The following is a 13,942-nucleotide window of genomic DNA, read 5'->3' on the forward strand; positions in this document are numbered from 1 at the left end:
CTGGCGCCACGGCTCACGCGCCTGAGCCTCAGCCAATCAGCGCCCGGACAGGAAGTAACGTCATCAGGCGTCGGCGGGACGGAAGCCAGAATCGCCTCGGGTTGGGTCGCAAAGATGGCGTCCTCCGCCTCCGCTCGGCCTGATGCGGGGAAGCGAGTGGTTAATCAGGACGAACTGCGGCGGTTGATGAAGGAGAAGCAGCGTCTGAGCACCAACCGCAAACGGATAGAATCTCCATTCGCGAAGTACAACCGCTTGGGGCAGCTGAGTTGTGCCCTGTGTAACACCGCGGTTAAGAGCGAGCTCCTGTGGCAGACTCACGTCCTGGGAAAGCAGCACCGAGAGAAAGTGGCCGAGCTGAAAGGCGTGAAAGAAGCCGTCCAGGGACCGTCCGCCAGCGCAGTGCCTCAGTCCGCCAGCGCAGTGCCTCAGTCCACCAAGAGGAAGGCGCCGGACGCAGAGAGCCAAGATGCCAAAAGAGCGAAGGCCTCCCTGGTGTCTCAAGTACAGCCCTCCACTTCCGCTTTGCCCACCAACGTTGACAAAGCCGGAAAGGAGTCCACTAGGGCGACCCTCAGTAAGGCTTCGGGACTCGGTTTACTCCCTGATTATGAAGATGAGGAAGAGGAGGAGGAGAAAGAGGAGGGAGGAGGAGGAGGAGGAGAAGGGAAAAGAGGGGATGTCTGTAAGCATCCGGCCAACGCGCAGGGCAAGGAACACTCACTTTCCTCCGCGCGGGAGGCAACCGGTAGTAGGCTGCCAAGCGATTTCTCGGACACAAATCCTCCCAAGGCCCCTTTAATTCCTCATTCAGGGTCAATTGAGAAAGCAGAAATACATGAAAAAGTGGTGGAAAGGAGAGAAAACACCGCGGAAGCATTACCGGAAGGGTTTTTTGACGACCCTGAGATAGATGCGAGGGTACGAAAGGTTGATGCCCCAAAGGATCAGATGGACAAAGAATGGGACGAATTTCAAAAAGCCATGAGACAGGTCAACACTATTTCCGAAGCCATAGTTGCCGAAGAGGATGAGGAGGGACGGTTGGACCGGCAGATTGGGGAGATCGATGAGCAGATAGAGTGTTACCGTCGGGTGGAAAAGCTGCGGAATCGCCAGGATGAGATAAAAAATAAGCTTAAAGAGGTTCTGACCATAAAAGAACTGCAGAAAAAGGAAGAGGAGAATGTTGACAGCGATGATGAGGTAGAACTACAGGATTTGTTGTCTCAGGATTGGAGGGTGAAAGGGACTTTGTTATAGAGTTTCAAAGACCCAAGAGTTCTACATCCTCTACGACTGTATAAAAAGTGCCGCCTCTCAATACGATATCGTTTACTCCATGCCTGGAGACTTGGTAACTTGACTGGGTTGTCGAGATACAATGAGCCTGTGAAGATACCGCTTTGGAAAATTGGTGTAAAATGTTTTTGAGGTAAAGGTGTTTTTGAAGTTTTCGAAGTATTACACTCAAATGCCCACTTTTTCACACACTTATAGATCTAAAGTTTGAGTTGCAAAAGCTGTACGCTGTAAATATTGTACATATTAAATATATATTTACTTAAGAATTATATTTTGAAATTTATAAGTTAATAGAAGTCAGACCAACAGACAAGCTTTTAGATGAAAACCAAGTGTGGCATTTAGAATGTATATGGCTTTTTCTTTTCTGACTCCCTAAATCAAACTCAAGAGGGTTGTGGCTGGGCGGGGGGTTGTTTTGTTGTTGTTTTTAAGAACACTACTCAAAAACATATAAGTCATTCAGGGCTAATCAGGTCTCTGTTTCAAAACGGTGTTCCAGGAGAATATGGTGAAAAATATATGCCAAGTATGACCAACCTCCTTAATCCAAAGTTTCTCTTGATTAAACCAGTGGTTCTCGGATGTAGGTACACAGGAAGATCTCATATAAAGATTTTTTTTAAGTGTATGTGGATCATCTAGGAAGCTTTTTAAAAAATTCATGTGCCCGTGCCCTACCATTGGAGAAATTCAGTAAATCTGGAGTGGGGCTCAGACACCTGTAGTAGTTTTGATGGCTTCCCAGGTTATTCTGTGGGAATGCCCTGGTGGTCCAGTGGTCGGGACTCCACGCTTCCACTGCAGGTGGCACGGGTTCTACCCCTGGTCGAGCTAAGATTCCCGCAAGCCGCGAGGCGCGGCCAAAAAAAGAAAGCTTCCCAGGTTATTCTAGTAAGGCCAAAATTGGAGCACCACTGCCCTAAATCCAGAACCTATTTATATTTTTCCAGGCTTTGTTTTTTCTTTAAATGACACATTCCGTAAGTTTACTGTCTATTGCATAAAAGAAATGCTACCTTTTATTTATATCCCATGTAATCTTAAATTTTATTGTTACATATTATAAATTAGGGGTAAGAGTTAACAGGTTCTATCAATTGTAGGCAGGAGGTATAAGTTGTTTCTCCAGCAGTAACAATTAGCCTGTGCTGATCATCAATAGTTTAAATCAATCCTTCTCCCTTTGGAGATAGAGGTATTCAAATAGGAAAAAGGAATTAGCAGTGTTCCGGGGATAGAAATGCATACAGCACATTCAAATAAAAGTGAGTAGTAGTAATAATAGCTAAGACTTTCTTATAAGCCAGGCACAGTTCTAAGTGCTTTACATAAGCTCAGTCTAGTTTCCCTAAATCCCAGGTTTTAAGCCCAGGGATAAGGTATAAAAAAGCCTTGAGTGTTGAACAAAAGAATTCTTCCTGTAGGCAATGTGGGCAAAATGGAAGTTTTTGAGCAGAGAGTCATATCTGCAAGAAATATTATGGAAGATTATTTCAGTTGCAGTATATAGAACGGAATGAACATGGGTAGGGGCTAGGAAGCTGGGAGACTACTTGGAAACTAGATTTTAAAAGCAAGGCAGCTAAGACTGTAATTAGGTATGTATTGAGAGAAAAGTAATAGTATTGAAAGAATTTCACAGAAAGGGCTAACATTGACTAGAAGTGAAGAAAAACAGGAGATATATAGGTGGAATTCAGGGGTTTTGGGTTTTTCTAGTGTGGGTGCCTAAAGGAAGTTATCTAACACTTATGGAGCATATTAATTGTCCTGAGGCCTTTGGCAGAAAGGCTTTGCTTTCCTGAGCTGTCCAGTGGATCTGTGATAGCAACTTCAGTTTGATAATGTAAAAGGCATGTCTGCATCAAATGTATGAACCCACACTTAAGAGTTTTCTGTCGTTTATCATCTTATTATTTCAGGATGTGAGAAAGTACAAGGGGGGTCTTGAATGGTGGGCCAACTTCTATATGGGCCTAAGAGGCTATGCTAATGATCTAGAGGAGCACTGTATATTAAAAACATAATTCAAGCCACATACATATATTAAATTTTCTAGTAGCCACATGAAAAAGTAAAAAGAATGTGAAATTAGTTTTATTTAATCCAATATATCCAAAATATTCCGTTAAATTTCAATATGTAATCAATATTTAAGTATTATTAATGAAATATTTTACATTTTGGGGGTTCCTGTAGAAATGTATTTTGAAATCTGGGTGTATCTAATAGCACATCTCAATTTGGACTGGCCGTATTTCAAGTACTCACTAGCCATATGTGACTAACAGCTACCATAAAGGACAGCGCAGGTTTAAAGAGAAAGGTATCAGGACTTCCCTGGTGGTCCAGTGGTTAAGACTCCACGCTCCCAATGCAGGGGACATGGGTTCGATCCCTGGTTGAGGAACTAAAATCCCGCATGCTGCACGGCACAGCCAAAAAAATAAAGTAAAGAGAAAGGTATCCAGGTGGAAAAATACAACATGCTCAGGAGGTAGTGAGCAGCCCAGTTTAACTGGAGCAGAGTGTTTATTCCTGACAACAGTGGGAGTTATCACTGAAAAGGTAGGTTACGAACCGTTGTGGAGGGCCTTGAATACCATGCTCTAAAGGGTCGGAACTTTCACTAAGTTAAGAGTTGAGTACCTTGAGGTTGTTGAGTCCTTTACTGTAACACAGTTAAAGGATGAGCTTAAGGAATGCCAGGCATATAAACCCCCAGTGGGTTTTTAGGAGGACCCAAAAGCTCTCAAAATCTCCCAGTGCTCTGTATCCCAGAGCATGAGTGATGGGTCCCTGATCAAAATCAAGTGAATCCTTGTTGTATCTGAGATTGATGTAGATAACTACATGGGTTGTTGAATCCTTCTTGTTCCTCCATGCCTTAGCTCCTTTGTACCTCTTAGAGCTGTGGGAAATAGGTTTTGGCATTAGACTGCGAGTACCACCAATGTTTCCAAATTGTAAGAAGTGGTCCCAGGGATTTCTTTCTGTCACTTGTTCTCTTTTTAGAGACCACCCCCCCAATTCAGCCAACATTTACAGGCATACCTCAAAGATATTGCAGATTCCATTCCAGACCACCACAATAAAGTGAATATCGCAATAAAGCAAGCCACTCAAATTTTTTGGTTTCCCAGTGCATAAAAAACTTATGTTTACACTATACTGTAGTCTATTAAGTGTGTAATAGCATTATGTCTTGAAAAAAGTACATACCTTAATTTAAAAACTCTTGTATAGAAAATGCTAACCATCATCTGAGCCTTCAGTGATCATAGTAGTAACGTCAAAGATCACTGATCATAGATGACCATAACAAATAATAGGGGAAAAGTGTGAAATATTGTGAGAATTATCAAAATGTGACAGAGACACGAAGTGAACAAATGCTGTTGGAAAAATGGCACCAATAGACTAGCTCAATGCAGAGTTGCCACAAACCTTCAGTTTGTAAAAACAAATGTAGCACTATGAAGTACAATAAAATGAGGTATGCCTGTGTGTTAGAATTATTGTAAATACTACAAAAAGTAATTATTGTAAATACTACGTCTCACCCAATTGAATACAGTTCCCCTAACTTGGAGGAAAAAAAAAATGCTGATCTCATAACTAGCCTTCAAATGTTCATTTGTCCAGTGCCTTACAATTTACAAAATGCTTTCACATAGATCTCATTTAATGATGGAAGTAATGACTACTTTTTACACACCAGGGAACAAAATAAGACGCTATGGAATTAAAATTGCAGGGAAAAGAGTATAACTTAGACCTAAACACTTTTAATGTAACACTCACTAGATTAGTATGGAGTAATGGAAAGAACAAGGGAATTGGCACGAGAAAAGACAGGTTCAAGTTCCCACTCTACTTTTTTTTTTTAATTTTAATGAAGTATAATTGATTTACAATATTGTGTTAATTTCTGCTGTACAGCAAAGTGATTCAGTTATATATATTCTTTTTCATATTATTTTCCATTATGGTTTATCACAGGATATTTAATATAGTTCCCCCTACTCTACTTTTTAATGTCTAGTGATCTTGGGCAAGTCGCCTCTCTGAAACTTAAGTTTGCTCTACTATAAAATGATGATGATACCCCACAGGCTGTAGTGAGAGTCTAATAATACATGCATGTGAAAGGAGTTTATAAAGTGAAGTTTATAAATAAAGCAATAAAAGTGTTTCTACTAGTAGAATCTGGTCTAACTCTGCCCCATGCTACTACTAACTTGCTAGCTTGATCTTAGGCTAATAATGTCCCTTAATTCCCTCTTTAAAATGAGGGAATTAGAGCAGATGATTTTTCTTTTTTTTTTTTTTTGAGATTTCTTTTAACTCCAAATACTTAATTTTGCCATGAGACAAGTGACGTCTCACCTTTTAAAGATTTTAAAAGTCATTCAGTTGACTATCTGGAGACAGAGATGGCCAAAGTATTGTTACTTTTACTTGCAAGATTTGCCCAGGATAGTCCCAGCTGTCTTGGTGTAATTAGGAATGGTGTCCCCTTTCACTTTCAACACTGTTCCTTTTTGGAGATACAGATACAGGTATATACTCACCTACCTAAAAGTTTGATATGAGGAAAAACCACTTTCTAATGAATGGAAGGTCTTAATGGAAATAGTATGTTTCCTGTTAATGATGCACCCATTGGCTAGCTACTTGGCTGGATGATGTGTTGGGGGATTTGAGTAAATGCATATGTAGGTAGGAACTGTGGCTAGATAGATGACCTTAGGTTGGTTTTTTTTTTTTTTTTTTTTTTTGGCTGTGTTGGGTCTTCGTTGCTGCACGCGGGCTTCTCACTGCTGTGGCTTCTCTTGTTGCGGAGCACGGGCTCTCAGCGAGCGGGCTCAGTAGTTGTGGCTCACGGGCTCTAGAGCACAGGCTCAGTAGTTGTGGAGCACCGGCTTAGTTGCTCCACAGCATGTGGGATCTTCCTGGACCAGGGCTCGAACCCATGTTCCCTGCATTGGCAGGCAGATTCTTAACCTCTGCACCACCACGGAAGTCCCCCCTTAGGTTGCTTTTTAATACTGAGAGTCTAGTAGCCTGTATGATACCAGGTATTTAGATGCTTTAAATTTGAACAGGAAAAAAAATTCCTGTAACCCTGTGTTCTATTTTCTATCTACATTTCCTCTCTCAGCGACCTCACTCATTCCCATGGGTTTAAATATCACCCATACTGCAGCAAATGAATGGACCTAGAGATTATCATACTAAGTGAAGTAAGTCAGATAGACAAATATCATATGATATCGCTTATATGTGGAATCTTAAAAAATAATACAAATGAACTTATTTACAAAACAAATACAGTCACAGATGTAGAAAACAAACTTATGGTTACCGGGGGGAAAGCGGGGGGGAAGGGATAAATTGGGAGTTTGGGATTGACATAGACACACTACTATATATAAATTAGATAACTAATAAGTTATCTAACTGTATAGCACAGGGAACTCTACTCAATACTCTGCAATGACCTATATGGGAAAAGAATCTTAAAAGAGTGGATAGATGTATATGTATAAATGATTCACTTTGCTGTACAGCAGAAACTAACACAACATTGTGAATCAACTATACTCCAATAAGGGACTTCCCTGGTGATCTAGTGGGTAAGACTTCACACTCCCAATGCAGGGGGCCTGGGTTCGATCCCTGGTCAGCGAACTAGATCCTGCATGCATGCCGCAACTAGGAGTCCGCATGCCTCAACGAAGATCCCATGTGCCGCAACTAAGACACAGTGCAGCATAAATAAATAATAAATATTTTAAAAACTATACTCCAATAAAAAATTTTTTAAATAAAATAAATATCACCCAGAACGAAGTATACAGAGTGAAGTAAGTCAGAAAGAGAAAAATAAATATCATATATTAATGCATATATATGGCATCTAGAAAAATGGTACAGATGAACCTATTTGCAAGGCAGGAAAAGAGACGTAGACATAGAGAACGGACTTGTGGACACGGGGGGAAGGGGAGGGTGGGACAAATTGAGAGAGTAGCATTGACATACATACACTACCATGTGTAAAATAGATAGCTAGTGGGAAGATGTGTGTGTGCAAAGCACAGGGAGATCAGCTCAGTGCTCTGTGATGACCTAGAGGGGTGGGATGGGGAGAGGGGAGGGAGGCTCAACAGGGAGGGGATATATGTATACATATAGCTGATTCTCTGTTCTACAGTAGAAACTAAGACAACATTTTAAAGCAATTATACTCCAATTAAAAAACAAAACTTATGGTTACCAGTGGGGGCGGGGGGAGGGATAAATTGGGAGATTGGGATTGACATATACACACTACTATATATATAAAATAGATAACTAATAAGGGCCTACTGTATAGCACAGGGAACTCAATATTCTGTAATGGCCTATACGGGAAAAGAATCCAAAAAAGAGTGGATAGGGCTTCCCTGGTGGCGCAGTGGTTGAGAATCTGCCTGCCAATGCAGGGGACACGGGTTCGAGCCCAGGTCTGGGAAGATCCCACATGCCGCGGAGCAACTGGGCCCGTGAGCCACAATTACTGAGACTGCGCGTCTGGAGCCTGTGCGCCGCGACAAGAGAGGCTGCGATAGTGAGAGGCCTGCGCACTGCAATGAAGAGTGACCCCCGCTTGCCACAACTGGAGAAAGCCCTCGCACAGAAACAAAGATCCAACACAGCCATAAAAATAAATAAAAATAAAATTTTTTTTTAAAAAGTGGATATATGTATAATATATGTATGACTCGTTCACTTTGCTATACAGCAGAAACTAACACAACATTTTAAATCAACTATACTCCAATAAAAATTTAAAAAAAAAAATCAGGTAGGACCTTGATCAAAAGTCTAGGGTCGGATTTCTCCCACTCACTAACTATGTGGTATCTACCTAGTTAGTTTACTCCTCCAGCCTTCTCTGGGTATTGTGTTGTCTGGGTATTCCCTAAGAACCCTCTCACCTCTATCACGGTGATATTGTGATTTATAATAAGAAATATATATTTTGGCCTTTGTCCCCGTTTCTGGCACAGAGCTCCTAAAACCCTTGGAATTTACTAAGTGGTTAGAGAAGAGTGATAATGGCGCCATTTGTTATTCAAAACAAGCCCCTTTCAACCACACCTGAGTTTATGTTAATGAGGTGACTTTCGGAAAGCCCCTAAGAATGGGTGCTGTTTACGTGGGGAACCACCCACTGATTAGAGGGTTAGAACTTTCAGTCTCACCCCCAGACCTCCAGGGAGGGGAGGGAACTGGAGACTGAGTTCAATCACCAATGGACCATGATTTAATGGATCATGCCTATGTGATGAAGCCTCTATCAAAACCAAAAAGGATGGCATTAGAGAGCTTCCAGGCTGGGGAACACAGGGAGGTGCTTGGAGGGTGGTGTGCCCAGAGGGCATGGAAGCTCGGCACCCCTTCCCACATATCTTGCCCTATGCATCTCTTCTCTCTGTTCCTGAGTTATATCCTTTCATGATAAACCAGGAATCCAGTAAGTAAATTGTTTTCCTGAGTTCTGTCAGCTGCTCTAGCAAATTAATCAAAACCTGAGGACGGGGTGGTGGGAAATTCTGATCTAAAGTCAGTCAGAAGCGCAGGTAACCACCTGGATTTGTGGCTGGCATCCGAAGTGGTGGGAGGGGGCAGTCTCATTGGACTGAGCGCTTAACCGATGGGGTCTGACACTAGCTCCGGGTAGATAGCGTCAGAATTGAATTAAATGGCAGGACACCCAGCTGGTGTCACAGAATTGCTTGATGTTTGGAAAACCCATATATCTGGTGTCAGAGTTAAGTAATATTCAGAGAGTATTGTGTATAATGTAAACGGAAACAATAGAGTTTTTTCCTTTACAATCACCAAGACCAAGACAGGAGCTGAAGGCAGGAGAGGGAAACCATAGTGGGCTGCTGGTCGTAAGGCTTCAGTAAGAAGTGGAACCTCCCAGAAAAGGAGAGAAGAGGGCTTGGGGCTCTCCTGGTATAAAGGAAATGGCACGAGGAACAAGAGAGGAAGTGTTCAACCCAGTCTTCAACCTCTGCTGCACACCAGAGCTGGAAAACCAGCGGTCATTAGTGCTACCTATTGACCAGCCCTCAGTCCCGTGGAGGACACAAAACTTAAGTTTAAGGACACAAAACTTAAGTTTGCTTCCCAAATAGGCTCTCTTGGTAAAATTAATTTTCCCTTTGAAAATTATTAACTTACCTCCTAAAAAACATGACCACCAGGACTTCACACTAGAAAACCCAACCAAGAGTTCAAGGAGGACGGTAGTAACTTTGAGTCTCCCTCACTCTGTGAGGGTCACTCTGTATCTGTGACCTCAACCCTGCCCCAGAAGCCCCGTCTCTGTGCCATGGATTAACTACTCCCAAAGGCACACCTGACTCCTCTCAGCTGTCCTACTTCAACCTGGCAGCTGCAGCACAAAGATGTTCAAAGGAGAGGCAAAAAAAAAAAAAAAAAAAAAAACCCCTCTGGTTAAACCAACCTCCAGGGACTTCCATAGTGGTTCACTGGTTAAGACTCCACCCTTCCACTGCAGGGGGCATGGGTTTGATCCCTGGTCGGGGAACTAAGATCCCCCATGCCACACAGCACAGCCAAAAAAAAAAAAAAAAAGCCAACCTCCATAGGCTTTATTGAGAATGAAGAGCCATGGGCTGATATGAATTATTACATCTTCCTACAGCTGTTCCCTTTTAAATATTTATCCTGGCAAACACCACCACTGTTTTTTTACAACTTATTTTAATTGTGTGACTATTAAGCAAACCAAACCGTAAAATCAGCTCTCAGTGCTGAAATTTATGTGATTCATAGACCAGAGCTTATTAAAAAGAAATCCACCGAGTGCAAACTAGCCTCATGAGTGCCCCACACCATCTCTAGGCAGGTGTGAAGCCTTTTCGCTATTACTGCCTGTGGCTTCCAAGCTTCCACAGTGGGTAGCATAAAAAAAGAACAGAATCTACCCATTTCCCTGTGATTTTTTTTTTTCTTCTTAACAATCCTGATGAGTGAAAACCGGATGTCAGGGATGCTACAGTCCTAAAGGGGGTGGCAGAAGCTCTGAGAGACTCTCAAACAGGATCGGTGCCCTGGAAGATTTAGGATCAAGGTCTGAGGGAAGGACTTAATCATGGGACTTCGAAGAGCCAGGAGGTATCCTGCATATTTGCTACCAAGGTCCTTCTTGATTTGGACCATGGAACTGCTTTGAGACTCCAGTAGAAGCCCTCCCTCCAAAAATGCACTTACACACAAATATTTATATAAAATTTCAGAGGGTTCAAGGACACCCCTGAGCCTATCCACAGATCTCCTAGGGGGTCCATGAGCCTTCAGTTATTACTACTTTCACTGTTACCACTCAAGCTGCCCTCATTTCTCCCCTTTTTACAGTAGCCAACTAACTCATCTCCCACTCTCTCTACACAGCAGGCAGAGTGACAGCAATCCTGTTAAAACCTAATCAGATCATGTTACTTCTCTGCTCAATATAACCCACTAGCTTCCCATTTCACCTGCAATAAAACCCAACATCTTTACAGTGGTTTACAAGACATGATCTATCTCCAGATCCCCTGCTGAGCTCATCTCCAGTTCTTCTCAGCCTTAACTCCTGCTGCTCTAGACACACCCATCTCCTTGTGATCCCTCAACAGGACACACACCTGCTGCTCTGTCCTGTGCGGCCTTTTCTTGGTGCTCCCTCTCCACCTGGCTCTCTCCTTCATTCCTTCAAGTGTATTCAACTGTCACTTTGTCAGCGAGGCCTTCCTGACCACTGTATTTAAAACTGCAACCCCCATTCTGCCCTCCCTGACACCTCCTGTCCTCCTCTTCTTTTTCTCCATAACACCCATCATCATTTCACATAGTATGCATTTTCCTTACTGTTTATTATCTTTCTCCCATGCTAACCTGTTAGCTGCAGGAGGGCAGGGATTTCCGTCTGTTTTGCCTCATTGCTGTACTCCAGTTCCTGGAATAGTGTCTAACCCAGAGTAGGCACTCAATAAACACTTGACTGATTGATGACTAGCTTAAACTCTGCAGTGCCATGAATGTATCCAGGCTGCGAGCAGGCGGGAATGTACATTTACTGAAATACCTCCAAGTGACAAGCGGTTTGCAAGTTAATATATGTCATCTCATTTAATTGTCACACACAATCCTAAAGGGTATTTTTATCCCCATTTCACCATGAAAACTGAGCCCCAGCGAAATTAAGAAAATAAAGAGAGGTTACACAGCCAGTGGTGCAACATAATTCAAACCTAAGTCTGTGTGACTCCAAAGCCCTGCTATTCCCACCACACATCACCTCCTTCCTCTTGGTGGCAGTTCCCACTTCCCTAAGGAAATGCAACTGCCAGCTTTCACACCTCCTTCCACTTTACAGCTGGGGTCTGAGTCAAAGATCATTAGGGGTTCCTTGGAGCTCTAATCAAGCAAAACACTTAGAGCCTGAGTCTTTTTGCACATTTACATCCAACATTGTCAAAGATACAATGTAATGAACATCCTTCTGAGGGAAGTTTATTACTTTTAGAGAGTCATTCATTCATTCATTCCATTCACTCATAGGTTTCATTCATGTATTCATAAATACTTGCCTAGTGCCTACTATGCACCCGCTACTGTTCTAGGCACTGAGGATAAAAAGATGCACGAGGCACAGATGTCACCCTTCACAAACAGGTTTGACGCCTCAGGTGGTGCTGTCCAACAGAAGTATAACACGGGCCATTCGCAGTTGTATATTCTCCTGTCACCACATTTTGAAAAAAGTAAACAGTTAAAATTTATTTGAATAATATATTTTTATTGAACCCAACATATCCAAAATATCACTTCAACATGCAATCAACATAAAAATTTTATTAAAGAGATATCTTACTGTCTTTTTTTGTTTGATAACATCTTCAAAATCAGTTTGCACTTTACACTCACAGCACATCTTAACTTGGATTTTTTTTTAAATTGAAGTGTAGTTGATTTACAACGTTGTGTTAGTTTTAGGTGTACAGCAAAGTGATTCAGTTATACATGAGCATATATTCTTTTTTTATGTTCTTTTCCAGTATAGGTTATTACGAGATATTGAATATAGTTCCCTGTGCTATACAGTAGGTCCTTCTTGCTTATCTATTTTATATATAGTAGTGTGTATATGTTAACCCCAAACTCCTAATTTATCCCTCCTCCCGGCACATCTCAATTTGGACTGGCCACATTTCAAGAGCTCAATAGCCACATGTGGCTAAATGACAGCAACTGACAGCACAGGGCTGGGGAAAAAGACAGATGCAGTCAAGGGGACTTTCAAAACACCATAGTAAATGCAGTGACAGAGATTATGTTCAGGATCACTCAACCGAGGGAGTTCGGATTTGAGCCTCCAGTGACCTTCCAACCCCAGACCTGTTCATGCTGCCGCACATAAAAGACTTTGCCCACTTCAAACAGTGGCCTCATTGCTGGCCTCGACCAACCAAACTTAATATATCCAAAATAAAATTCATCCTCTTACCTCAAATACCTCCTCCTGCTTCCTCATTTTCTTTTTCTCTTTTTTTTTTATAAATTTATTTATTGATTTATTTTTGCTGTGTTGGGTCTTCATTGCTGTGCGTGGGCTTTCTCTAGTTGCGGTGAGTGGGGGCTACTCTTCGTTGCAGTGAGCAGGCTTCTCATTGTCGTGGCTTCTCTTGTGGAGCACAGGCTCTAGGTGCGCAGACCTCAGTAGTTGTGGCACGTGGGCTCAGTAGTTGTGGCACGTGGGCTCAGTAGTTGTGGCTTGCGGGCTCTAGAGCTCAGGCTCAGTAGTTGTGGCACACGGGCTTAGTTGCTCCGTGGCATGTGGGATCTTCCCGGGCCAGGGCTCGAACCCGTGTCCCTTGCATTGGCAGGCGGATTCTTAACCGCTGAGCCACCAGGGAAGCCCCTCATTTTCTATTTCAGCTGATGGCACCATTATCTATCTGTTCACTCAAGTCATCCTCATTACATCTTTAGACAAAAGATTACTTTCTCTAGAAGATAATTTAAAATCTAAATGCTGGGACTTCCCTGGTGGCGCAGTGGTTAAGAATCCGCCTGCCAGTGCAGGGGACACGGGTTCGAGCCCTGGTCCGGGAAGATCCCACATGCCACAGAGCAACTAAGCCAATGCGCCACAATACTGAGCCTGGGCACCTAAAGCCCGTGCTCTGCAACGAGAAGCCACCGCAATGAGAAGCCTGCGCACCGCAACGAAGAGTAGCCCCCGCTCGCCGCAACTAGAGAAAGCCCCCGCGCAGCAACAAAGACCCAAAGCAGCCAAAAATAAATAAATAAATAAATAAATTTATAAAATAAAATAAACTTATAGAAAATCTAAATGCTTATCCAAAAATGCACCTTCCTCTCCACCCCAACTAACCGAGCTTGTTCAGGCCACTTTCATCTCTCACATGGGTCGTCACAAGAACCATTCTCTTACCCAGTTTTATTGAGATATAATTGACATACAGCATTGTGTAAGTTTAAGGTGTACGGCATAATGGTTTGATATAGATACAATAAAAAGCAAAAAAGAAAAAATTTCCTT

General features: G+C 42.5%; 1 protein-coding gene across 1 annotated transcript; it reads left to right on the forward strand.

Annotated features, from left to right (window-relative positions):
* The first annotated feature begins 92 nt into the window (after window positions 1–92).
* Window positions 93–8,055, forward strand: ZNF830 (zinc finger protein 830). The gene is made up of 2 exons (XM_061175903.1): window positions 93–1,435; window positions 7,800–8,055. Exon 1 carries the CDS (start codon window positions 115–117, stop codon window positions 1,261–1,263), a length of 1,149 nt encoding a protein of 382 aa, XP_061031886.1. The 5' UTR covers window positions 93–114; the 3' UTR covers window positions 1,264–1,435; window positions 7,800–8,055.
* Window positions 8,056–13,942: the final 5,887 nt, after the last annotated feature.

This window comes from Eubalaena glacialis, chromosome 19 (genome assembly GCF_028564815.1).
Source record: "Eubalaena glacialis isolate mEubGla1 chromosome 19, mEubGla1.1.hap2.+ XY, whole genome shotgun sequence".
In the NCBI taxonomy this organism is placed as follows: domain Eukaryota; kingdom Metazoa; phylum Chordata; class Mammalia; order Artiodactyla; family Balaenidae; genus Eubalaena; species Eubalaena glacialis.

Coding starts and splice junctions, on each gene's coding strand:
- ZNF830 (XM_061175903.1), top strand. CDS start 115: ATGGCGTCCTCCGCCTCCGCTCGGCCTGATGCGGGGAAGCGAGTGGTT.